Genomic DNA, 26,831 nt, shown 5'->3' with positions numbered 1-26,831 from the left:
AGAAGGACCTAAAAATTTAAAAAACTTAATTGGTATAAAAAATATAATTGATGTATAAAAAAACACAAGTCATTTATACATTTATGAAAAACTAGTTTGAATCTTTAATATTTAAAAAATAATTTACAAATTTATATGAATATTTATAAATAATAATATTTAAATTATTAAATATAAATATTTATTAAATTTTATTTTCACAAGACTTTAGGATTCTCAACGTTTTTAGAAAAGATTTCAAGATGCCCAATGCTTTTAGAAAAAAAGTTCAGAGGCAAATTAACATTAAAGAACATAATCAGAGTCCTACTTGTTAGTATGTGTGGGTCTCACACACATGTCACATTAGTAGAAAATGACAAAATTAATGATTGACTAACATAAGGAGGGAAATTCTTAGGTGGATTGAATACATCACGCCATGTACAATTTATTTAATAAAAACATGATATTCAGATGGTATTGAACATAAATTGATTCTGACATCAATGATAGTAAAGAGAGAAAAGATAATAAATTATATATACATTCTATTATAATAATAAAATTAATAAAATAATGTCACATAATATTTTATTTAGATAACTTGAAACATTTTAATTGGGCAAACCACAAATGTCATGATGCACCCAGTTGACCTAAGAATTTCTTGAGAATAGTTTTTTTGTTTGTTGAAAAAATAGTTCAAACAAAAATTGTCCCACTTATCAATATAAATGCCCAGCATTGCTTGAAAAAAATTCAAGAATAAAAATAGGTATTAACTCTAGTTATTAAAACGAACTTTATTCGAGGTAAAATATTTTACATTGGATTAGATTGGTGTGGTACACACAACTTCTTACTGTAATTTAGATCAATCTTGTTTTTTTGGACTCAGACTTATGTGAAGTATTGAACCCACGTCTTCCACCTAAAAGAAAGTAAATTGGCAAATCGTGAACGTTACTTTAAAAATGTAACCGTGACTCATTGTAACTGGGGGAAAAAAATTACAGCGGCTCACTCATAGTTTCTCTCCATTTTTTCTTCTTTTTTTTTCAACCTCTATTTTTTCTGTATTTCAAGCTGGCTAATTAAAATTTACGAGGTCTTACATCCCTTCATAATAATTTTTCATCTTTATTATATGGTCAGCCTAATATCAAATTCATTTCAATTTTTCTAATATGTTGATCACATAAATATCTTAACATGATGATAATATACCTAGACGCATATTGACTGTCAATTTTGTCATGTTTTATGCACCGGTACTAAAGAATTTCTCACCTTCATGATCATATGTAATGCCAATTTTTTTTTATACTCTGTTTGCTCAGTACTATAAGACAATTTTAATCATATTACACCTTTCAATTAGTTAGTAAATTATTTTTAAAATTAAACACTCTTTTTTCATATTTATCCTTATTAAATAAGGTGTCTTAATTAAAAAATTTTATTGATTACACTCCTAATTAAAGATATTTTTGAAGGAAAAAAATTTATTAATTGTATCTTAAAATATTCAAAATGGCTTATATTTTTGATATGATATTTTTTTAAAAAATATCTTATAATATTAAATGATGGACGATATAACTACTTTTATACGATTTGTTACTTTAATTTTTATTGACCAGCAGATACAACTTACTTTAATTAATGATCAATTACGCAACCAGCAACATTATATCATCTTCATTAATCCCCTCATAGTATATATTTTGAGCTATAAGATGCTGACACACACTCTGTCTCTACGTTAAAAATAATTACTTGATAGGTTGTATTGGTCCTTTACAATAATATTCCTGTGTACATTCTTAGGAAATATTTAAATGGGTTTGCTCCAAAGGTAAGAGAATATTAGGTAAATCTTTTCATTCAATGGACACAAAATAGTTAAGCATCTATTATAAAAGCAGTCTTGCCAGAAGCCAACATAACGGCCCCACCATCCTTTTTTTGCCCTTTCCATCTAAAACTTTTTAAGGCGGTTCGAATTTTATATATGATAATGTTTTATATTAAAATATTAAAATTATAAAATAAAGGATAAATGAACAAATTAATTCCTAAATTATATATCTACAAGTGTTTAAAATCATAAAATTATTTTTAACTTTTAAAAATAGTGTAATTTGACTTCTGTTATCTTTAGCAAAAGTTTATTTTAATTGTTAGTTGACAAAAAAAAATCAAAAATAATTTAAAAAATTCTGGAAAATGACCACATTTTTTGTCATTAATGGTCAAAATTAATTTTTATTAATTACATGAGTTAGATTGTGTACTTTTTAAAAAGTTGAAGGTGAATATTGTATAAAAGATAAGTTAGGGTCTCAAACTTTTTTTTAATCTATAGTTTATGGACCAATTTGCTCATTTCTCTAAAAAAAATAATTTTATAGCAAAATTATAAAATCAATCTTGCAGCATGTGTGTTCCATGAAATTCAAGATTAAAAGCCATATAGCATTCATGATTCTATACTCTACATTACATAAGTTACATAGCATAATATTCAGAACATTAAAAAGTGACCAATAAACGTTAGTTTTAGTAGTTAAGCATGTGTTCTTAGGTTTAAATTTGAAAGAATGCAGAAAATAATTTTGGAAGAATTATCTTTAATTAAGTTTGATAATTCTCAAATCTAATTCAATTAGATAGCCATATTTAAAAAAACAATAACAAATGAGTATATTTGACTATTCAAATTAAATTCCTTTAATTTTGGAAAAAGAGAGACACTGTAAATAATAGTGTGTTTTTTTTTTGTACATAGAGTTATAGAATATTTGAATGTAATGTTTAGATTTTTACTTGCTGGCTCAAAAAAAAAAAAAGATTTTTACTTACTTTAATTTAAGAGATTTTTATGATTTATTTTTATTTCCTATTTGTCATCCCATCTCATCACATCATCTATTGCACCAGGGGGAACAATCCTAATGTGAAGTAGAGGATAATGAATCAAAACAAACTATGATAATATTTCCAATAATTTATGGGTGTGTGTATATTGATCACTCAAATTAAATTCTTCTTAAGCTTGTAAAGAAAAGACACGGTAAATCAAAGTATATGTTGTGCAATTAAAAATGACCTGAAATGATTCTACATATTCCCTCTATTTAAAAATGTAAAACATTTTTTGAAAAGTTAAATATTAAAAAATGTAAGATATTTTTAATCTTTTAAAGTGTAATAATTATTTTTTTTAAAGTGTCCTTATTGATAATAATTTTATATTTATTATAAAGTGTTTAATAAAAATAAATATAAAAAAATAAAATTTATTTAAAAATAAATAATTATTTTATTAAAAATAAAATTTAATTAAAAATATTTTATATTTTTTAAAAGGAGAAGTACAATCTTTAGATTTTTACCCTGATTTTAATGAAAGAAAATTTTATGATATATTTCATCTGTCATTTGTCATAGCATCCACATCACATATGGGATGTTAAGCTGAGTTGGATGATGTGACACAACCCAGATGTTGTTGATATGATGATGAATCCAAACGAACAATGATAATCTTTCCAACAAGACTGAACTACACTCCATTGTTCTCTCATTCTATTTTCACTTACATTTCCATTTTTACCCACTCATTTCAATTGAGTTCATATCAGAAATATTTTGTAGGGTTCTCAATTCAATGAAAATGATGTAAATTTTCAATCCATTGCAAAAGCTTTGAAAGATTTGCAATTCTTCGTACCGGATATTTGTAGAGTGATGCTTGATGCTTTTACGATAAAGCAACAAAATTTCTCGCAGTAATGAACCTTTCATCAGCGCGTGAGGCTCACGCTTCCTTCGTTATTCGATCGGCTCCGGTCGCAGCGTGGGACCCGGTGGAAGTGGGCTCCACTGTTCACACTAAAGATGTCTGCGTTTCTAGTTTCTATGTGCGTTTTGCATGGAATCGACCATAGACCGGAGAGATGCGTCTCCTTCTTTCTTTATCAATCTAGTTTCTCTCTCTAAAATCTGTTTCTGTCAATGATTCTCTAACATGCGTCTTCGCTGAAATCCAGGTCCTTGGCGTGCCACTCTGATTCACTGCGCGCTGAAATTTTCCCTACTTTATCGAATTCCCTTCTTTAATTCCTTTTCTCTTAAGCTTTTGGGTTCACTTAACACTTGCTTTTTTGGGAATTCGGCCTGTTCTTGCTATCTGAACTGTATCTGAATTTTATTCAACTCGCTGGAATTTCTCGAGGTTTTTCCAACTAGCCGCTACCGATTTGTGATTTGAGTTTTCTATCCCTTGCTCGAAATTCTTCTATTTTTTCTTCAATAAGTTGTTTCTGCTTTATTTCTTTGCTTACTGCATCTGTACTGTGACTCCCATTGGGACTATATTGTATTTTCGTTTTTTTTTCCTGTGTAATCTCTCTACCAAAAACCTGGAGGACTTGGTTTAATGGGGTGAAGATCCTGTTTTGGCGGTGTGCAGCGATGGTTCAATCCGATGCCTTTTGTAGGTTCGACTCTTGTTTCATGCCTGAGGGAAAAAGAGTGGGTGAAAGTTCGTTCTTGAATTTTGTAGGATTCTCTTGCCTTTTTAATCCGCAGTTTGGATCTTTTTTCGGAGGGCTTGATTTTGATGTTAAACACTAAACCATCACCCCGCCATGTCCAACTGGTTTCTGTATCTTGGTAGCATGAAATACTTGATAATTGGAGCATGCTGTCTGATTTCATGCCTTGATCCTTACATTTCTCATTTAGAACCTTTTCAAGTATTCTTTTTCCCCTTTTTCTACTTTCTTCATTCCCTTCTCTTCCCCCTCAACCCTCCTCTTATCCAGATGGGATAGGGCCTGCAAAAATGCTTGGGATTTGGTCGGATTCCCCTTTTCTCATGTGATATATTGAAGATTGGATGGTCTTACTTAAGCGATTGTTGGTGCCGTTTGGGCTGTGATGGTTTCATTAACTTGGCTTCAATGTTCCCAGTCAGATGCATTTGGATTGCTTGTATCCTGATTAAGATTGATGGAGACATCTCGGATGTGAACATAACATATCCATCTAACTAACCTTCAATGGCGATGCAACTGTTTTTATTATCTTTTAGAATCCTTTAAAGTAGTTATGGGGACTTTTTTAATTTAATGCTTTTTTGGCAATTCTTAACAGGTTAGCTGTCTTGTCTACTATCGTTTGATTAATGCCTCTTTGCTAATATATTTGATACTGATTACTTTTCAGATAGAGGCTCATCTAGTCATCTCCCTACAAGTCTTTACAAAGAAAAGGTTGAAGCTAGGTCTGTAGTAATGGGAACCTCAAGCTCTAAAATGGAGGATGATAAGGCATTGCAGCTCTGCCGTGAAAGGAAGAAGTTTGTTAGGCAAGCACTTGATGGCCGGTGCTCACTGGCAGCTGCTCATGTTTCATACGTCCAGTCACTGAAAAATACTGGAAAGGCATTGAGAAAATTCACTGAACCTGAAGTGCCAGTGGAGTCTTCATTATACACTTCCACTAATGCAACACCGGAGCCACTTGCATTAACTGAGAAGACCTTGTCCCAGCTCTCATTTTCTTCACCATCTGTGTCACAGCGAATAGATGTAACTGAGACCTTCTCTCCCGTGCCCTCCCCTCCTAGCTCTAGTAAATTCCAGGCAAATCATATGAAATTTGGCAGCAGCTTTTCTAGAAAAGTTGAAGAAAAACCACCTGAACCCATGATAGGTGTAGTGACATCATCAGGTACTCCACAAAGTGCCACACCTCATTCTACTGGAAGGACAGAAGCGTCTTTATTTGAAGATTCTTCTCTTCCAGCTGCAGCTTCACCATGGGATTTCTTTGGTCTTTACCATCCTATTGACCACCAATTTTCTTTTCAAGAAGGGAAAGCCATGTACCAAGAGATGGGGAATGGTGATGATATAACACAACTAAGGGAGGAGGAAGGAATTCCTGAGTTGGAAGATGATGAAGGGAATATTTCTTCTCATGGAAGTGAAGACTCTGAGGAATCTGAAGATGAGTTTGATGAAGAGCCTTCCACAGATACTTTAGTTCGAAGATTTGAGAATCTTAAAAATAGAGTTGGTGACAATGTTGTCGCTAATGCAGTACCTACCACAGTCAAGCCCCTCACCAAGGATCAACTTTCTGAGGAACTCACTAATGCAGAGAAGATCAACTCTGCTAGTCTATCACCATTAAAGGCAGCATCTACAGAGGCTAATCTTACTAAGGCAACAAACAAACCAGCAGAAAAAGAAAATCATAGTGAAGATAAAGTTGCTCCTAAGGATTTCTTTTCAAGCATGAAAGAAATTGAAATTCTGTTTGTAAAGGCTTCTGAATCTGGCAAAGAAGTTCCAAGAATGCTTGAAGCAAATAAGTTGCATTTTCGGCCAATGTTCCCAGCAAAAGAAAGTAATCTCTCTCTCTCTCTCTCTATATATATATATATATATATCTTTCTATCTATTCTTTTGCTCCCAAAACTATGTGTGTGGGAGAGAGAGTTATCATCTGGGTAATTTACAAGTGGTCAGTTCTTATAAACATATTGTTGAATTGCAATGGTGAGTTTATGAATGGTACTTGGGTGCTTTGCCATGCTGTTGACATCCATAGACTTTCTAAGGTAAGGCTTTTGTCAAAAAGAAATCATTAATGTGTGACTTTAGCATTTATCATATATATATATATATATCAGCTATAGTTTTGTAATTTGAAAATGTGAATATATTTGTATCAACTTGTGCTTAAGATTGGAATGGCATTCACTTTCCCTTCAAATTTATGCTTTTTGCTGAAAAGAATGTGTTTAAGATTCCTTAAACAACAACATGTTAACATGACTCCTTAAGATATATCCTACAGATAGTTCCTGTATGACACATTTATCGGATCAAGGTACATTTATATTACCAAAAATCTTCTTGTACTTCTGATTTACAAACCAGTTTTAGTATCAAGCTTGCAGTTACAGGGCTATTAAAGTTTTTGGTTATGCTTTCCCTTACCATGTTACTCGTTTATAGCTTAAAATGGTCAGAAGACTGACTAGAGACTCCTTGATTTTTGCAGAAGGTTCTGTGGCATCTTCATTTTGGAAGGCATGTTTCTTGTGTGGTGAAGACCCAAGTCAAAGTACAGAAGGTATTTTTCTCAGTTTTTATGTTTTCAATTTTCCATGAATGGCTGCTTGATTATTCAGAAAGTATTCCTTAGGACTTTATTGTCCATATCTGCCTCTATAAAAATTACTAATATTCTAGTGCTAAACCTAGGTATTTTGAAATTTATTAAAGAAATGATGGGGTAGTCTTGAATCTTTACCATGGTATAATTTCATATACGTGAGTAATTTGCAAGGAAATACAAATGGTGTTCTTTCTTTTTTATTTATGTTTTGTTTAATATTATAATAAGCTTTTTTGAAAAAATATTATAAAGTAGCATTTTTCATCTCATTCTCCAGAATATTAGTGAAAGTAGAACTCATTTTAGAAGACATGGTATTGTTAATTTTGATCTGTATAGAACATGTTGTACAAGGAATTTGCCTTTCAGCTCTGCCTGGTGAAAAATGTCAATTTTGAGGATTCATAATGAAACTAAGGATATGTTGTATTTTCTTAAATCATTTTGCCACTTGATTTCCATATAGTAATCTTCCGTTCCGTTCAGGTTACTCTTGCTTGGTGAATGTCTTTTTTTTTTTTTCCTTTTTTTTGCCAAAAACAAGTGAGCATGAGTTCCATCAAAACAAACACATGCGACTGGCGGCTCCCCGAAAAAGATTATTTTCAGATAGTTAATTTAGGCAGTCAAATAAGTAAAGAAAAAAGGTAGACACACAACATTAAATTTATTGGATCTTTTTACATGTTCTAAAATAATGGTGATGGATTTATAATTGGAGAGATTACTGAGTTAAGAAACATGATATTTCTGAATTTTGAAAGCTGCTTCTGGATGTCAATTTTAATTCTTTCTTTTTATCTTCCCAGAGCCTGCTCAAAACTCAGTTAAGTACTTAACATGGCATAGGACGGCATCATCTAGATCTTCTTCATCCAGGAATCCTTTAGCAGCAAACTCAAAAGATGATATGGAGGACGTCACAAGTAATCTCTTTGATAATTTCTGTATGAATTCTGGTAGTCATGCATCAACCTTGGATAGACTGTATGCATGGGAAAGGAAGCTCTATGACGAAGTCAAGGTAATTGTGTGTATTTTATGTTTTCAACAATTTCTGTGACTGTTATTGTTTTCTGCATGTTACCTTTTGGCAATAGAGTGTTTTGAACTCTGGTTCTAGATCTTAAACTAAGGCCTGAAGTCCTCTCTTAAAAAACTTTAATTGGCTTGGAAGGTGTTGTCAACTGAATAGCTTATATGATTTTGTTGATTTTCTTTTTCTTTTTCTTTTTCCTTTTCGAGCCTTGTTAAGAGGAGTAGAAGAAGGTCAAAGAGAACACTTATAAAAGTTGTTGACCGAGACCTTAGTTAACAACATTTCTAAAATTTTGGTGAATGATAGAACACAATGGCGTTGTACAATTCTTGTAATTGACCCCATCTAGTGAGATAAGGCTTGTTGCTGCTGTTGTTATTGTTTCCTTTTTAAGGAAAAAGTTACATGCTGTGGAAGAGCAGACATAATCTCTTTCTTGGTGGAAAAGTTAGGTTTTTTGATAGGTCTTCTTATTTCTCTGCTTCCAAAAAAGAAAAATTGTTAAAAGTCTGCTAAAGCAGGTAACGGAGTGAAAACAAGTATAATTGATACATTAATTTGCCATGATTTTGAAATATTATTCTTGATTTTCTTCCCTTCCTCTTGTCTCTCCCTGTTCTCCGATTCTTGAGTATTAACTTCAATTCTGTCCAAGTGTTAAGAGCTATGTAAATCATTCTCCGTGACATGCTTGAATGCATAAGGTGTTAATTGGTTACTTGATATGGTGGCAGAGTATCAGTCACCTTTTTATTTATTTATTTATTTATTTATTTATTTTGCCAGTTTGTGTTGCTGGCAAGATTGCATTGCAGACTACAATTTTTCAGTTTTAAATAGGATTGGGTTCCAAACCTCACCTAACATATTTCACTGCACACTACAATCTGAAGTTTATCTCTGTTTTTTTTTTTTTTTAACTGTAAAAGATTTTGTCTCTGTTGGTTAACCAACAATCTGAAGTGGCACAACTTTCAGTCCTTCACATCTCCGTAGGATTTGAAAATCCTTGGTCATGCCCGCACCTGTGAAATGCATTGTTTATTGTTTTTCTAAATTTATGGGCTGGCTCATTTCTTAACAAAATGGACAATGTATGATTTTAATCATTGAATTCAGTTGAAAAATGCAAAATGAAACTTTATTTGCGGAAGCCTTATGGCATACTCATGAGGTGAAAGCTTTAACTGTCCCACACAGATGATTGGTAATTATATTAAGTATTATTGGCCTAATGATTGGCTAAGGGGAGATGACTTCATTTTTTAAATTGAACAAGAAATTTCAGAAAGTTCCATCTGTTTGAATATGAGCAGATTGTCCCTTTGTTGACATAAAATTTTAACATAACTAATGCAACTTCAGATGTTTTTCTGTCAAAACTTCTCCATGGTAGGAGATCCCACACTAAAGCAGAGGAAGGCTAGTTTATTGCATGTAACATGTTCTGCTGATAAAATTGGACGAGCTACTATAATGGCCTACCAGCAGTTCTCCAGAAAGATTTATAAACAATTCTAGTTTCATTTTGATATCATCTCATTTTTAGAGATGTTTTTAGTACTAACCTAATTTTGAAAAGCAAAACAAGTTATCCTTTCTCATTGCAACGTCAACATGTTTGCTGTGTTGATGCTGCGTCTTAAAATTTTGACTTGTTGGAGAGATCACAGTAATGTGCTGTTTAAATTTTGTCTTTCAAGCTTCCTCTGGGTATTTGGCACCCATATCAAATCTTGTTGGCATTGAGCATTAACTAATATAGAATATTGATAGCTAGAATTTTGTTAACTTTGGTAAAATTTTCATGGTAATGGGGACTAACAAACCATTCACTGGGTTTTGTCCTGAACATATTCTGGTGTAAAGGTTTCGCTTGTACGGTACAGATAATAAAAGTGTCAAGTTAAGCAAGCAAATGCTTGCACTTCGTCTTATGGCAGATTAGATGTGATGCATGGGTATATACAAGCTTAAAAATATCAACAGCAGTTAAAAATTTAAGGGTAACTATTAGTCGGCTACTGCAAATTGAATCTTTCTGTTCCTTAGGATATGAATCTTTAGTCCTTATAAACAATACTTAATAAGATGCATTGTTAAGTTTTAAATAGATTAGACAAATGTCATAATTATCTGCAAAATATATTCTTGTAAGTAGTCTGATGAGCCACTTAATTATGTTTTGTGACGAAGGTCCTTTAAAATGGTATAGTAAAATAAATGCAAACCTTGAAAGAAAAAAGATTTTGTGGATTATTATGGGCCAATGGGAAACAATTTGAATTGAAAGGGGAAATAACCTCTTAGAAACCAGATGGCATCACTTGTCGCAGATTAATTTAACGTTCTTTTTATGTAGAGATCCAGATCCAGTCATGCCTATCAGGCTATTTGATCATTGTGGCTCTAATTACATGCATATTTGTCTGATTAATAGTTACATTGTTATTCGTAAGGCTCTCCTTTTCATGTAGAAGATGATAATTATAGCTTAAAACATGGACGTTTTCTTTGTCATGAGTAGGTTTCGTAGATAGCAAATGATCCAGATTTACAAATTATATGGAGTTCTATCTATGATATTTTAGTTGCCTGTTTGGGGTTGATCTAAAATCCACATAATCAGATCATAACTGCAGCAACATGTTGATAATCTTAATTATGCATTCAATGGACCGGACTGAGTCAGATCTTGAAAAGTTGTTTGATTTGGATTTTCTGCACATTTTAACAAGTCTGAGCTGCATCCAATGGGCATTTCAGGCAAGTGGGTTGGTCAGAAGGGAATATGACATGAAGTGCAAAATCTTAAGACACATGGAATCAAAAGAAGAGAAGACCGCCACAATTGATAAAACCCGTGCTGTAGTCAAGGATCTACATTCAAGAATTAGAGTTGCAATTCACCGGATAGACTCTATATCAAAGAGGATCGAGGAATTAAGGGACAAAGAGCTTCAGCCACAACTTGAGGAGTTGATTGAAGGGTACGACCCTGGTTTCTCTTTGTTCCTAAGGGCCTGTTTCATGCTATCATGATTTGGTTTTATCATACATTGCATATTTAGATTTGCTAATAACATTTGCATAAATTTTTCTTGATAAGTCTTTTTACCAGCAAATATTTTGTTGAAGGCTACGAATTTATCAAATGCAAATTTAATCAATGGTTTAAAAAGCTCGTTTACTGAAATTTAGGTTCTTAATTTTTGGCAGCCATTCAATATCTTGATCATGCAGCTGAAAATCTGAAATAGATTATTGTTAGAGGTCCATTATCAGTTTTCATTGTTAAATAGAATTGAAAAAGGTTAATGTTTTCAACATTATTCTCGTGTAAGAGACTACTTTCTGCATTTTCCTTTTCCACGTGTTGCTAGTATTTTTTGTTACTCTTTGCTCTTCAACACCAGCAGAAAAATTCTGTGGGGTCCAAAGTTCTGGTCTAGGGAAAAGATCCAAATGTTTACTGCCAACTTTTCTTTAAGAGTGAAAAGTCTGAACTTGTCTAAATTATGTCTACTGTAATCTTCTGGCTCAAATGCAATTGACAATCTGCCATGTTCTGGTATTAAGAAAGAGAATATCTGTAATAATTGATGATATTGGATTGCAGAAACATACCGGTGCAGTATTTCTGATCTTCTTCACGTATCATTTGAATAACTAGGATAAAATAAACTACTTATGTCATAAGATATACTGCTTCATATGTTATGTCTCTAATTTGAATTTCTTGCTTGTGTTCAAACTTTTGTTTCACTTTGATGGCAGGTTAAGTCGGATGTGGGAAGTGATGTTCGAATGCCACAAGCGTCAGTTTCAGATAATATCAGCAGCCTATAATAATAGTCATGCTACAACCACCCCTCAATCTGAGGTGCGGAGGCTGATAACTCCCTATCTAGAACATGAACTCCATGCTCTATCATCGAGTTTTGCCAAGTGGATTGAAGCTCAAAAGTCTTATCTCGCATCCATAGATGGATGGCTTGGCAAATGTGTTGTGCTTAAACAAAAATCATCCAAGAGAAAAAATCGACCGCCCCCCTTGAGAAACTATGGCCCTCCTATATATGCCACTTGTGGTGTCTGGCTGGAAAAGCTCCAGACATTACCTACTAAGGATGTTACAGATTCTATAAAGAGTTTAGCGGCTGAAACTGCCCGGTTTTTGCCACGTCAAGAGAAGAAAGGAGCAAATCATCCTCATACAACAACTTGGAAGGATGATAACGGTAGTGAGTCTCGAGACAATTTATTAGGAGATGATGCTTCAGAGGACTGGGTGTCAGGTTTTGATAGGTTTCGAGCAAGCTTGATCAGATTTCTTGGCCAGTTAAATGATTTTGCCGGGGCTTCTGTTAAAATGCACGGAGAACTTCGACAAGCAATTCAGGATCGTAAAAATCAATACCATCGGTTGAATTCTCTTTCTCAAGATGGCCATTTGAATTCTCAGCCTCAAGACAATCAATCGAAGGCACAATCTCAAGCTGTCTAGTCACAAGAAAAATTCTATACGATATCAGAGAACATGCATGAAAATTCTGTCAAACCCACGAATCAACTTTACTTTCAGAGACAGTCCCTTGGAGGTTGCATTCTTACGTGGAATGATATGGAAGGTAAGAAATAAAATGCTGATTGGCTATAGTTACTTTCCTCGTTTAACAATAAAAAGTAACTGATAGATATTTGCTTTGAGGAGTTCCTGGTAGAGAAGAGGGAAGAGGCGTGCATGCAAAGAGTCTGAACTTGTATGGTGCCAGTTTTGTAAAGAGTGGACTATCATACCAGTGAGATGCATGTTTCATCAATTTGGTCTCAGAAATAAATATCCTTTAATTTCTTTTCCTTTCTTTTTTGGGAAGAAAGGAGCTCATCAACATAGTCATGCTATGGACTTAAATGGATGGCTGACTGAAACCATAGCAATATCATATTGATGGGTATTCTCCAAATTTTTAGTCATACATGATGCCTATTTCTGAAAATTAAATTGATGAAACAAGTTTCTTCAAGCCTTCAATGGTAGTTTATTCATTTTGTAAACAGAGGATGCTTGGCAGGACTTCTCTCTTCCTTCATATTTTCCGTCACCAATAATTTCATTTTTTTTCATTGATGTATGTATGTATGTATATGCTTACAAGCCATGGGGATTGGAATTCCTTAAATTAGCTTTAGATCTTAATACATGTTATGCTTCTGGTTTCTGAACTCGATTCATCTTTATTGATTTCCAGCAGTTTCATTTTGGAATTCCGATAACTTCTGTGTGTTTGTATTATGATGGTTGTGAATCAGTAATTCCTTTACACTGAACTGTATGAAAGTCCTTTGTAGTATGAAGAATGATTTAGATATCATTTTATTCAACTACACAGCATAGACGCATACAGCTTCAGCTTCCCTGGGGATACTGATTTAATTTGCATGATCAGGGAATTTGGAACACGTCAATGAAGATTTCTATCCAAACCCCAAGTCAAAATTCTAAAGGCAAGACACAACAGTTGTTCTCTATATTTTGATTTTTTTTTTTTTTAAGTGGAATGTTTTTGTCTAGAAGTCTCAATTCAAACATTGATTTGGTTGAGATTAACTCTTTGTTAAGCCCAACCACATTGCAAACGGATCAAATTAAAGTGCATGGAAAGAATAAAATAAAACTATAAGGATTAAAAGCAAAATGCAAACAAAATTTAGGGACTTACATTTTTCTGATTCTAAATTATATTGAACAGATGCCTTTTCTCTATTACTAAGCAAAAAGATTGCCTTGTTTGGCACGGAAGCTTGGAGCTTTGAACATGAATAGAAGACTGCTGGATCAACCTAGAGAGATTCTCATTCACAAGGAACATATCATGAAATTAAGCGTCAGTGCCACCAAAAGATGGCAATGATCTGTCCTTTCAGCAAGTGCATCATGCTCATAATTGGGTTGGCTGGACACTAGAGATCCCAAGCTTTAATTCAATATTTCAAGTTGGAGATCTTTGATTTCTATCATGTTTTGATGATCAATTGTTAAATGCTTTAATCAAAACTAACTTTTTTCAAAAGAGGGGGAGGGGGTGGGAAATGAAAAGCTTATCTAGAGGAACAAGTTTACGTTAGAAAGTATTAATATGGATGGAATTCGTGAAAAATGTTGGATATATTTATCTTATATGGTCCTAAAATGACAATTTTGAGAATGTGAAGACATTATATGATATACATTCATGAGTAAACTATAATTTTGAAGTGATAGGTGTGTAGTTGGCCAAATAAAAAAAGTGATAAAACTCTTGATAAAAATGTTGCTACGAATCCTTATGTCAATGCAAGGACTTAAGATAATAGTTTGATCTCATGAAATATAATAATGATAACAAGGTCTTAAGGAATTTTTTTGAAATTAAATTTTTATGTGAAATTATTTTTATACCTTTCTGTGATTTAAAAAGTTGTAATTTTTTAAACTGTTTTAATCATTAATGAAACCAAACTTGTGAATATATATATCAAACTTGTAAATGATATAAAATTAGGTGGACTTTACTTATAAAAAATTGTGATTTTTAAGATCATTTTAGTCATTAGTAGAACCAAATTCACAGATACTTATGAGTCCATTTGGATTTCAGTTGGGTAATTTTATAGTTAAATTTAATTATAATTGATTATATTATAATGCAATCTGTTTAGAAATTATTTTTTTAAAATTAATTTTAACATAATTGAATGTGTTTGAATAATTTAGTCAGAATTAATTTTATCTATATATATTACTGTAAAGAACATTACTTTTCAAAATTAAACGAAATTATTAATAAATTTGTATTTAATATTATTAAATTTGTCAAATTTTATTTAAGAAGTAAAATATATTATTTCAATTATATATCTGATTAATTATAAAATTTAAATTAAACGTGTAACAACACAAGGGTAAATTTTGGCAGTTTAGAGATGCCGACAAATAATTAATGTTTTGACGGTAAAATTGAATTGATAAGTAGCCCCTCTCCAACTGATGTCAAAACAACATTTTGCCTCAATAATCAATTATTCAAATTTTTGGCTGTTTGAAAAAATTTTGTTGATAATGGTTATTTGGCCCAAATAATCAATTAATTATTCAATCCAAACAGGCTGTATATCATACTTGTAAATCATATAAAATTAGTTAGCCTTTGCTAAATGAATAAAATTGTTGATAGAAATTGTGATTTCCTCAATCATTTTAGTTATTGGTAGCACCAAACTTGCAAAAATTTATACCAAACTTGTGAAACATATAAAGTTAATTAAAGATGGGTATTAAAATAATTTTACATAAAAATTTAACTTCAAAGAAATCCCTTGGAACATCATTGTTATTATCACAATTCGTGAAACCAAATTATCATCTTTTATTTAAGAAAAATTTATCTGTCATTCTCCCATAATTTTTTTGGATAAAAAACCAACTGCAAATTAAATTAGATAACAAAAATTACAACAGAAAAGTAAGTGAACACCATTCTTTTTTTTGCAAAGGCAGCAAAAGCCATGGTGTCTTCTTTAGTCCATTAACAGAAGAAACATGACAAGATTTGATCAAATCTAATTCCTATGGCAGATTAGTTATGTTGTGAGCAAGAATTTCAAATTGTTCATCTAAGAAGAGGAATATTCTCTCAAACGACCCATTTAATTCACCAGACACAAAAAAAAAATTGACAGCCTTTAACATAAATATAAAATCCTAATTTAAATTCTTAAAATTCTGCAGGCAACCATTTGGAATTAAATTGTTCGTGCTAGAAAAAAAAATAACAAATCTGATGTTTGATCAAAGCCCGGCCCATTTCAAACAAAGAAAGCGACTCCTATGATTTAAAAAAAGAAACTTAAGAAACCGACTGTTTTGGGGAAAAAAAAAAAAATGGACAGCGAGTCTGTCTTGTATGTTTGATTGCTTTATGTTACATTCATTATTTTCATGCTAAGCTAATAGAATAGTAACACACTAACACAATTAATTGTATCCTGTTTATTCATCAAATACATGGATAGATAGATCAAACATATGATAATTAAATATGTCGAACATACCACCTTTATTGTTGTTGTTGTTCTTATTGTTATTGTTATTATTAAGATAAATGAGCAAATGATCCTTAAAACTATAGGTTCAAAAGAATTTGAGATCTTAAACTTATCTTTTATATAATACTCCTCTGTTCAAAAATATAAAGCATTTTTAATCAAATCTCACTCTCAGTAAAATAGTTACCTACTTTTCAACTAACTCTATTGTTTTATATTTATCCCTAATAAATACCCTATAATAAATATAAAGTCATTATCAATAGGAGCACTTTTAAAAAAAAGGCAATGATTATATCTCAAAAAACTAAAAATGTCTTACATTTTTTAACACCCAACTCCTCAAAAAATGCCTTATATTTTTAAAAAGAGGGAGTACTTTCTTTTAATTTTGAAAATAGTGCAATCTGATCCCTATATTAATAAAAATTAATTCTAACCATTAGTTGATTAGAAAATGATAAAAAAAATTCAAAAATTAAAAAAAAATCCAAAAATTACAGTAAAGAATTCAAAAATCATAGAAAAAGACAAAAAACTTTCTTGATTTATTTTTTGGTAATTTTTGGGTCTTCTTTATAATTTTGAAGGTATTTTTTTAATTACCTAATAATTAAAGTTAACTTTTATTAACAATAAAGGTTAGATTACACAATTTTCAACAATTAAAAAGAAATACTGTACAAAAGATGATGAGTTTAGGATCTTAAATGTTTCTAAACTTATAGTTTAAAGGATAATTTACTTATATACCCTTATTATTATATGGTCCATTTTCACGTCTAGAATATATTTTTCCATGAATAGTTTTATTTAAATCAACATCTCATGGAAATAAAGTAACATGAATTATCAATTGATGGGCTCATCTAAGCGACAAGGAGTTTAAATTTCTTAAGCGAAGTCACGATTTCAAATTTTATCAATAGATCATAAAATAAAAATCAGGAAATGTTAAGAGAGTTATTCTTTAAATAAAAAAAACAACATATATACGAATTGAATTCCCCGTAAATGTCTGGTATTTGATTGAGTTTTAAACTTTAATTGATTGATCATTTCAAAGAAAGAAAAATTAGGTCCTGATTAAGTTTCAATTCATTTGATACATGGACATAGCCTTTTTGTTTAGGTACAATATCCTTATCCTTCTTTATTAATTTTGCATAAACAAAGATTGAGTTATCAATCAATGGTGCTTGGTTCAACTGATTGATAAAGTTGAATCAGCTTTTTTGTGTGTCTTAAGTTAGAGTCTTGCAACATGTAATCGCGTTAAATAAAAATGTTAAAAATATTTTTAAGATTTCGGTTGTGCATGAATTTTATGAAAAAAAAAATTTAGTCCAAATCTTATAAGTGAAAAAAGTTATATTGCATAAAGTTTTAATTAGAGCCTAATCATAGTAAAATCTGAACTAGTTATATAGAACCAAACGCTAAAGTATGAGGAATTAGAGTTGAATTTAACTATATAAACTTTTTCTATACGGTAAGATATTTTAAGCCGATATAAATAAACCGGCTCGAATTAAACCTAACTCAAATAAACTTGGCCTATCTAAATTACTAACTCCAGAGTGGATACATCAAACAAATGAAATTAATTATTCAATCATCATTGTCTTTACCTGCTCTTCAGGAATAACTTCATCCAGTTTTGTTGACTATTGCCATTCAAGGCTGTAATTGAAAAATGATAAATGCCACCCACAAATTGATTTCATATGGGCTTAATTAGATGTTTTGAGTTTGGATTCAAAATATATAGTTGTGTAAATAATAGAATTTTCATCCAAGAGTTCTAACATGACTCGATCTAAATTATTTTGGTTTTCATTAAGTGCTTGGGATTCACATTCAACAAAACAAAAATCTTTATTTTTTAACCAAAAAGCAAAAGTCCTTTTTAAATGTAATTTAAACTAGAAAGTGGTTTGAATTTAAGTCACTTAAAGTAGTTGTGAGGCAAAGTTATAAAATTAATTTTAATAAGAGAGTAATGTATAATTTAACTTTAATTTTATGTTAATATCATCGTTTTGTCAAAAGTGTACGTGGCCATTACATCAACAATTAAATAAATTGACTCACATAATTTAAAAAGACTAAATTATTCTGTCACAGTGATTGCGCTCTTTCATTTTTTTTAGCTTTTGCATTTTCTCCATCCGTTAGAAAATATAAATTATTTTTGATAAAATTTTATCCTTCAATAAAGTAGTTATCTACTTTTAAACTAATCCTGTCTTTTTATATTTACTCATATTAAACACTCTACAATAAATATAAAGTCATGCATTAATAGAGACATTTAAAAAAAAAGTAATAATTACATCTTGAAAAATTAAAAATGCTTTATATTTTTTAATATCAAACTCTTTTAAAAAATGCTTTACATTTTTTAACGGAGGGAGTACCTTTTATTAAAAAAATTTCAATTATTCTTTTTACTTGTATTTTTTTAATTTTTTAATATAATAGTTTGATGTTTAGTGTTATTAGATAAAATTTAAATATTTTCATATTATTCAAAAGTAACTCTATTTTTAATTTCATCACCTAATCTCTTGTCTAGACTAATCCGGCCCCTTGATATATGTAATTGTTTTTACCAACATCAATCTTACATATTGCTACTTATTTAATACAGTTACGTATTCCATGACTTGAACCAGAAATGCTAAGATATAATAATTTAACTCCTTTTGAGTACATGAAGTTTAAAATTCTAAAATTTAAACCTAGATCATTAAATTCTAAAGGCTTACATACATATTTAATTCTTTAATTTTATACAATGCTTTATTTTAATTCCTTAACATTATAAAATATTTTTTTAATCCTATAACTCTAAAATTGTTAATTTCATCCCAATAAATTTTTACATGAACATTCAAATGTTAACAAAACATTCTTAAATTTTGATATATGAAATTTAATTTTTTTTTCAAAACAACTATGATTGACATAAAAAAAATCATTTAAAACTAATAGTATTAAGGTTAAAGGATTAAAAAAGTACTTTATATAATTAAGAGATCAAATTAAAACTTCATATAAAATTAGATGATTAAAAATATATTTTAACCGATTCTAAAATTATCTCAGAACTTCCTATGATAGATTTAATTCCAACAATAGATGACTCAGCAAATTGCAGACCTAATTTCCTTCGTTTTTTTTTTTTCTTTTTAAAGCTTGACTTTTTAATATACTACTTCCTAATTCCTATTGCTACTGTCACACTGCGTCACTTGTTCCCTGGACTTTTCCATGATTATATAAAATAAGTTAATTACAATTAACTAATATAAACATATTCACATGAGATTGTTAAAACATCATTTTATTTGTCTGCTTTTGTATGACTTAATCAAATTTTGTTGACTAATGTACTATTGGTTTCAGTTGTAGCGATTAGGTTGTGTTTGAAACCAAAAATGTTCGATTTTTTTCACCAACAGGTTGTAATTAACTATTGATTACATCATCATCATCATCATTATGTGACAGATTTTCCAGCCGTGAATTTTGCGTTATGCAACTTGGCATGTTTGGTTAGGTACAAGACAAGAGATTGCTTCCAAGTTAACTCAACCTTCCATTTATTCTAAAAATGCACATTCAATTCCAACCATCCAAACATGACTCAGTAACACGTAGACTTTTTCCTCTTTTTGCTCATTAATATACAAACAGCTGGAGGTGGTCGTGGAGCCTGCCCGGGAATCAAGCGTGCAGAATAATTTAATAAAAATTAATATTTTTTTTAAAAAATAATAATTATATTATAATTAAAATTATAATAACATAAATAAATTTATCATATTTTTCATTTAAAAAAACTCACACTAAACAACTTGATGTGATTTTTATTATAAATATATTTTTTATATTATATTTAAATTATTAAAATATTATATATTTAATAAATTTTTTAATTTAAATATTTTTTATTTTATCTCGAAGGTGAAAATATTAAGAATAAGGATATAAAGTTATAAAATTTATCTTTTTTATTTATAATTTTTTCTAAAGTGACTGCACTCCCTAGCTAAGCTTACAGCTGCCTAGTTCTAAACTCTATTTTTTGCTTCTACTTTAAAAATAAAATAAAATACCAACAGATTTTGATCCTAATTAAAGCTTCGAAGAGGTCATGGCCGTTTAAGAACAAGGTTTTAAATTTGAGTTCATGCAAATATAAAAAATATTTTTAAAAGAATTCTTCTTAATTGAGCCAACTAATACTCAAATTTAACCCAGTGTAATAACTATTCAAAAAATAATTAATTTTAGCTCTCCATATTCTGGGTAATTTTCAATTGTGCTTCCCACCCATGTGTATTTGGATTCACTTTGAAATGTTGAACAAGTGAACTAAACCTTGGGATTTGATAATAAATGTAAGAAATTATTTCATTGAAAGTGTTTTTGCTGTTAGATTTCAAAGAATAAAGTTCCAATATTATTTTTATTTATATGTATTCTTATGAAATAACAATAAAATAAGAGCATTGTTTTTTTTCCCCGGCCAGCAAGAGCATCTTGATTTATCCTATTCCACAACCTTCAATTTAAAAAATCGAGTAGGAAGAAATCAATGAGCCAAATAAAGTGTAGAGAACCATCAACATGAAATGTATTATTCTATCCCAAATATATCTATAAGATCTTTCTCTGTGCAAATAATATTATAACATCTGAAGCAACAAATATAATGCCAAACAAGTATGTCCCCAAAACGAGTTTATCCTAACCCTATACCCAAACATCTCCACTCTCATCACCATAGATCCACACCGTAATCACAATCCTTTGAAACCACCTTAGCCTGCGCCGTTAGATTGTCCACCGTTACATCGCAGTCAACTTTCACGGTAATCTTCCACGTCTTAACGGAACCAACCTTGATCTTCACTGGCGCCCTCAGTTTCAGCGTTATCGGCACGCTCCGTTTGCTCTGCGCATTCACTAAAGCCGTCGCATCCGTTGTCGTAAGCTCAATGTCAGACCCCTTTAACACCGTTTGAAACACCGTGACATTATTTGACGGCTGGTAAAACGCCGGCAGCGCGCCGTTACATAGCATCACCTTCTTGTAGTAAACTTCCACAGAGCTATCCTTCTCGTAGTAAATCCCGATCTTCTTGTTAGGGTTATCGGCGCGAACGGCGACGTCGAACTCCGGCGATATCGCCGACGACGCGGCCGCTACCGATGTGAGGTTAACTCCTTTGACGGAAATGCTGTTGATTGTATAGTCCGGCGCCTTCGGTCGGAAAACGAGGTACATAACACCAGCGGCAATACCGAGGAGGACGATGAGGATGAAGATGAGACCGATCAGCCAGCAGAGGCAGCAGCAGCAAGAACTACGGCGGCTCTTCCGACGACCGTACTGGCTCTGGCGGGGAGCATTCTCCGGCGGAGGAACGCGGTAGACTTGGTCCTTGGGGATCTGGATGACGTAGGTGCCAGTCTGCGGAGGCGGGACAGGCTTCGCCGGCGCTGGTGGGGTAGGTTTTCGGGGGACGCCGTGCTCCTGAGACGATGTTGGTTGGGATTCGCCGGAAACGGGAGGCGAATCGCGAGGGTGAACTCGGTCAGCCATTGAGTGAGTCAGGGACGAGTGCGGATGAGAGAGCTTCAAAGAATCAGAAGTCTGAGAGAGAGGAGAGAGTCAGTGAATGAATGAGAGATCTGATCAAATGAAGGAGTGTTAAGTACTACAGAGAAAAGAAACCGCGTGACGCGTGAAGGTAGCACAAAGTAATATTATACACGTAATGGGGGTAAATGTGGAATACGAAAGTGACATTAAACTTCCCAGTTCCCATTCCGAATGCTCATTCCGTTCAATATTATTATGAGATTTTTTTTTTCAAAATATCATGTTAGAGAAATATAAAATATTTTAAATCTTTTTAAGGTATAATTAATAAGATTTTTTTGATAATATCCTTAATTAAAAATTTAAATAATAATATTTTTAATTAAAATACTCTATTAAATAAAAATAAATATAAAAATAAATATAATTTTAAAAATAATTAACTATCTAATTGAAGTGTAGTTCAATAACAAGTGCCTTATAAAAAAGTATAAAATATATAATGTAAGCGTAATTTTAAATCTAACCCATTTTGTATTTTTTTGGTAATCAACTTATTTTGTATTTTAAAAAGCTTATATTTTTAGATGACAATGCTATAAGTAAGATTTATTAAATCTTAATTTAAAAATGTATCACTTTAAAAAATTAATGGAATTTATTTAATTAATTTTTATATAAGAAGGTTAGTTTTATGTTTTTTTTTTTAAAAAAAGTTGGTTGATTTGAGGGAATAATTTGTTCCTTTCGTTGTCTTGTTTGTGACGCGCACGTTATGAGCAGTGTACATCTATATCATGAGTTATGACTAATGACTATGTTATTATATTTAAAAATTAAGAACCTTCTTTGGTATGCCAAAGAAAAAGAAGAACTTTTAATGATTTTTCTATTTTAAAATTGGCCGTATAATCAGTAAAACACAATCATCAACGTTTATTTTCCCCCTTAAGTTTTGGCATTCAAATTTGTTATATTTTCGCTTCTTAAGATTATGATGTGTGTATATGAAATATAAAAAGTCCAAATTTTCTGCTTGAAGAAAAATAATATCATTCTATTAATTTTCATTCTATATATTAACATAAAAAATTTAATTAAAAACAACGAAGAATATCGTTTAAGACTTTTCTTAACAATGATTCAAAATATATATAAAAATTGTGCGTAATCCAAAAGAATAAAATTCACTTTATCTTTAATATTCATTCATATTTTTCCAATTTTACTACGAACAATTACTTTGTGGTTGTAAAAAGACTAAAATCAAAGAATGTATAAACCGCGGTTATAAAAATACTTCGAAAAACATGTAAACAAAATACTTCGAAAACAAAAATTCATGTATCCAGAAAAGTCTAATTAATGAACACAAAATTAAATTGGGAGAGAGAAATTTACATGAATGAACACTTGAAGTGGAAGATGAAGGCTAGAGAGAGACAGAGAGAAGTGAAGAGAAGAGAGGGAGAGTTTGTATATTTATAGTGTATGGGGGACACAACATGACAACATAAGGAAGGCAAATGGAATGTGTAGTCATTAACTATTAATTATTAATATTAAAAAATAAAATATAAAGTACTAAACTTTTAAGTTCTAATTCCTGAACCATTTTTTAAAAAACAAAGTTTGAAGTACAATATGAATTTTTTTTACATAAAAATATTTTTTTATTAAAAATAATTATATTCAAAACATAATCAAACGTTTCATCTAATAAAAATGTAAATTTTATCCATCATATTCACTGTGAAGGTCTAATTTCTTCTGCTAGATAGTCAAGCTAATTTTTTTATTTAGTACCATCCACATAATTTACATTTGACATTAACTAATTTGAATTAGGTCGATTTAAATTATACAAATTTAAAGTGCTCTCAATGATTTGTTTTTTCTTCATATAAGATGAAATCACTAGAATTAAGTGTTATCAATCGATTCTTTATTTTTGTCTATAAACTATTATTTGATGCCCTTTTTAATTTGGGTATTGCAATCGGTATCCTAAACATGTCTAATTCAAGTTGAAAAAATTTAATGAGACTCAAACTAATTTAAATAAAATACTTGTGAGACTATTCCAGATTAATCCGGACCGAGCACTTGTAAGATGCTGTCAAAATAAGTAGCATTGAAATGTGCCATTGATACCAAGTAGTACAGGTTTTTGACAAATTTTTATTATCAATTTAATTCTAAACTTTTAAAATACATTACTTGAATATTAATTTAACGTTAAATTAATGAACTATATGAATTATACTAATGTATAACCTTTTATTAAGAATTGAGAGTTTGAGACCACCGACCATCTCGACCACCACTAAACCAAACCTACTAACTCTAAATGCAAGAAATATACAGAGGTAACGAGGGGGAAAAAAAGTTAATATCCATTCAATCCACCATTTTATATACTCTCATCATTAAGGGATTGAATTTTAAAAAAATATAAAATATTTTTATCATTACTTGTTTTTTAAAAGTGTTCATGCTAAATAAATTACTTTATATTTATTTTAAATTAAAACATCATATAAAATAAAAATAAATATGAAAAGATATAATTATTTTAAAAATAAATAATTATTTTATTAAAAGTGAAAAAATTTAAAATACATTACATTTTTAAATAAATAAAATATTTATTTAAGAATAAAAACAAAGCTAAATCACCAAAATCCTTTTTCAATTATTATTATTTTTTGAAAAATAGGAAAAAGATATGGACATATGGTCATGGAAGGACGCAAGACAGACAGAAGGAAAGGCGTGTTTGGTTGTCATATTTTGACATTTCCGTTTTAACGAGTTTTTTCAACGCACACGCATGGTGACGTCACTGTCGTGACTCGATCGGAAATTCGGGATTAAATTCTCTGCGTGTTTTGTTGGCGCATGACATACGCGGTTTTATAAGGATACTGCTAGCTGCGCGCGGCTCACAAAATGACATTAATGCCCTCACCGTCAGATCTCCTTTCCTTTCCCTACTAACTCGCCTCCTACTCCTAGGCCATAGCTGTTAGTTTTGGAAGCAGAAAAGTGAAAAAAGCAAAATAGAATAAATATTTTTTTTCTTTTTCTTGCTCTTTTTTTAAAAAAAAAAACAAATAAGATCATGCAACAAAAACATGTGCTTTTTTTCTTCTTTTTCTGACATCATTTTAATAATTTTATCTTTTTTTATGTCCTCACCTTTAATCCAAGTATCTTATATATTTAGTACTCAGGTCATGTTTATATAGCCACAAGGCGTCTTATAAATTATATGCACGTTACCAAAATAAAAAATGTCTTACATTTTATGTTTATATTTTTATTTGGAAATTTACTATTGAAATATCGTCTTGTTAAGTTTTAGTTAAAAATTTATGCATTATTGTTTAATAAAAGATATTTTTTATTTATAAAAATTTAAATTAAAATGAAATGCAGATAGTTTTTTATTTTACAAGGACACTTCAAGGTCCTGAACATTTCAGTAAATCTTTGAGCAAGATGGATCAAATGAAAAAAAAAAAAAACAAATCTTTCAAATAAAATATGCTATCAAAAATTTAAAAAAATTAAACCAACATTGGTCCAAGTGAAAATGATTATGATTGTTACGGTGTAAGGTCTTAAATTCAAGTCCTTATAAATACAGTTTCAATAATATTTGAATCTAACCCGATTCATTAGAATTATAAAAAAAATAAAAAAAATGTATTCGGAACAATTTTAATGGCATTACAAATCTGAAAGACTTTATTGGCTATTTGGCTACTTTCTTGCGCGTGGATGAGGAGAAACAAACAAGAAATTTTTATCTGGATTATTAATTTTTAATTGAAGTATGATACATATATAATAGTTTTTTATACAAATAAAACATTACTAAATTATAAAATCATATTCACATGTTGATTAAATAATTGATATTACATTTCACTTTTTTATAAAAAAATTAAATTAATAAGAATATCGGTACGTTAGGTGCAAGCCTGTAGATTTTTCCTAATACTAACTACCTCACATGGTTATTAATTTATTTTAAGGAACTTTTGGTATCTTCATACTTACTCTTTAGGACTACCTAAAATAATTGACCATTTCGTCCGCCACGTAATGCCATTAGACTTTTCAATAAAAAAATAAAAATAAAAATATAATTTTCGATATACGACCTTAAAATAATGATATTTTTATTGAATGAGTATAAATTTTAAAATTATTCTAAAAGGTTCAAAGATACATAGAAGATTTTAAATCGTAGCAAATAATTGACAGTTCCTAATACAGGAAAATAGATTCATTACAGAAATCAATTTATGACCATCTTTATATTAATACCAAACTAATATATATATATATACATACATACATACAGATACATGTGCATAAACACATTACACATGTAAAGTAATAAAAAGACAATAGGTTGGGAACGCACATTCCAATTGGCAGTTGCCTAATTTCAGGACAAACTTTATATTCTTAATATACTTTTATCCAATAAGATAAGTGAATTTTAATATATTAATAATAAAAATTTATTATAAAATAAATAATATATAAAAAAATCTATGTGTTTTGATTTAATTAGAAATAAGTATTTTAAGTATATAAATTTTTTCCATTGCAAAAATTAAACCAAAAAACAAACAACCAACCCTGATGGGAAAATTAAATGTGTATTTAAAAAAAATATTTACAAACTTTTAATCTCAAATTTAACAACGGAGCTAGAATTAAGCATGAATTAAAAAAAAGTCTAAAAATGGGTCTGGGCCTTCTTTTTTTCTCTTCAAAAAGCTTGGCCCAAATTTTGGCAGGACCGAACATATGTGAGCAGACTGCTAGGCCCCACAATCTAGCCCGGCCCAATCCAAGTATGATATAGCTTAACTATGGAAGCCT

General features: G+C 30.4%; 2 protein-coding genes across 8 annotated transcripts; one reads left to right on the top strand and one right to left on the bottom strand.

Annotated features, from left to right (window-relative positions):
* The first annotated feature begins 3,908 nt into the window (after nucleotides 1–3,908).
* On the top strand, nucleotides 3,909–14,313 carry LOC129318135 (protein ALTERED PHOSPHATE STARVATION RESPONSE 1). Of its 7 annotated transcripts, none has more exons than XM_054962738.1 (6): nucleotides 3,909–4,037; nucleotides 5,218–6,405; nucleotides 7,066–7,137; nucleotides 7,992–8,206; nucleotides 10,988–11,211; nucleotides 11,999–13,443. In XM_054962738.1, the coding sequence occupies exons 2-6, from the start codon at nucleotides 5,286–5,288 to the stop codon at nucleotides 12,726–12,728; spliced, it is 2,361 nt and encodes a 786-aa protein (XP_054818713.1). In that variant the 5' UTR covers nucleotides 3,909–4,037; nucleotides 5,218–5,285; the 3' UTR covers nucleotides 12,729–13,443. The 7 variants fall into 7 exon arrangements, 3 of the variants coding, with proteins under 3 accessions (XP_054818713.1, XP_054818712.1, XP_054818711.1); XM_054962737.1 differs by having other exon boundaries at nucleotides 3,916–4,222; XM_054962736.1 differs by having other exon boundaries at nucleotides 3,916–4,487.
* Nucleotides 14,314–20,930: 6,617 nt separating this feature from the next.
* On the bottom strand, nucleotides 20,931–22,038 carry LOC129318659 (NDR1/HIN1-like protein 13). The gene has a single exon (XM_054963546.1). The coding sequence runs from the start codon at nucleotides 21,924–21,926 to the stop codon at nucleotides 21,099–21,101; it is 828 nt and encodes a 275-aa protein (XP_054819521.1). The 5' UTR covers nucleotides 21,927–22,038; the 3' UTR covers nucleotides 20,931–21,098.
* Between the last annotated feature and the right edge of the window lie 4,793 nt (nucleotides 22,039–26,831).

This window comes from Prosopis cineraria, unplaced genomic scaffold (genome assembly GCF_029017545.1).
Source record: "Prosopis cineraria cultivar Desert tree isolate PC_DT_omini unplaced genomic scaffold, ASM2901754v1 PC8, whole genome shotgun sequence".
In the NCBI taxonomy this organism is placed as follows: Eukaryota; Viridiplantae; Streptophyta; class Magnoliopsida; order Fabales; family Fabaceae; genus Prosopis; species Prosopis cineraria.
This window is presented reverse-complemented; position numbering and strand designations above follow the sequence as displayed.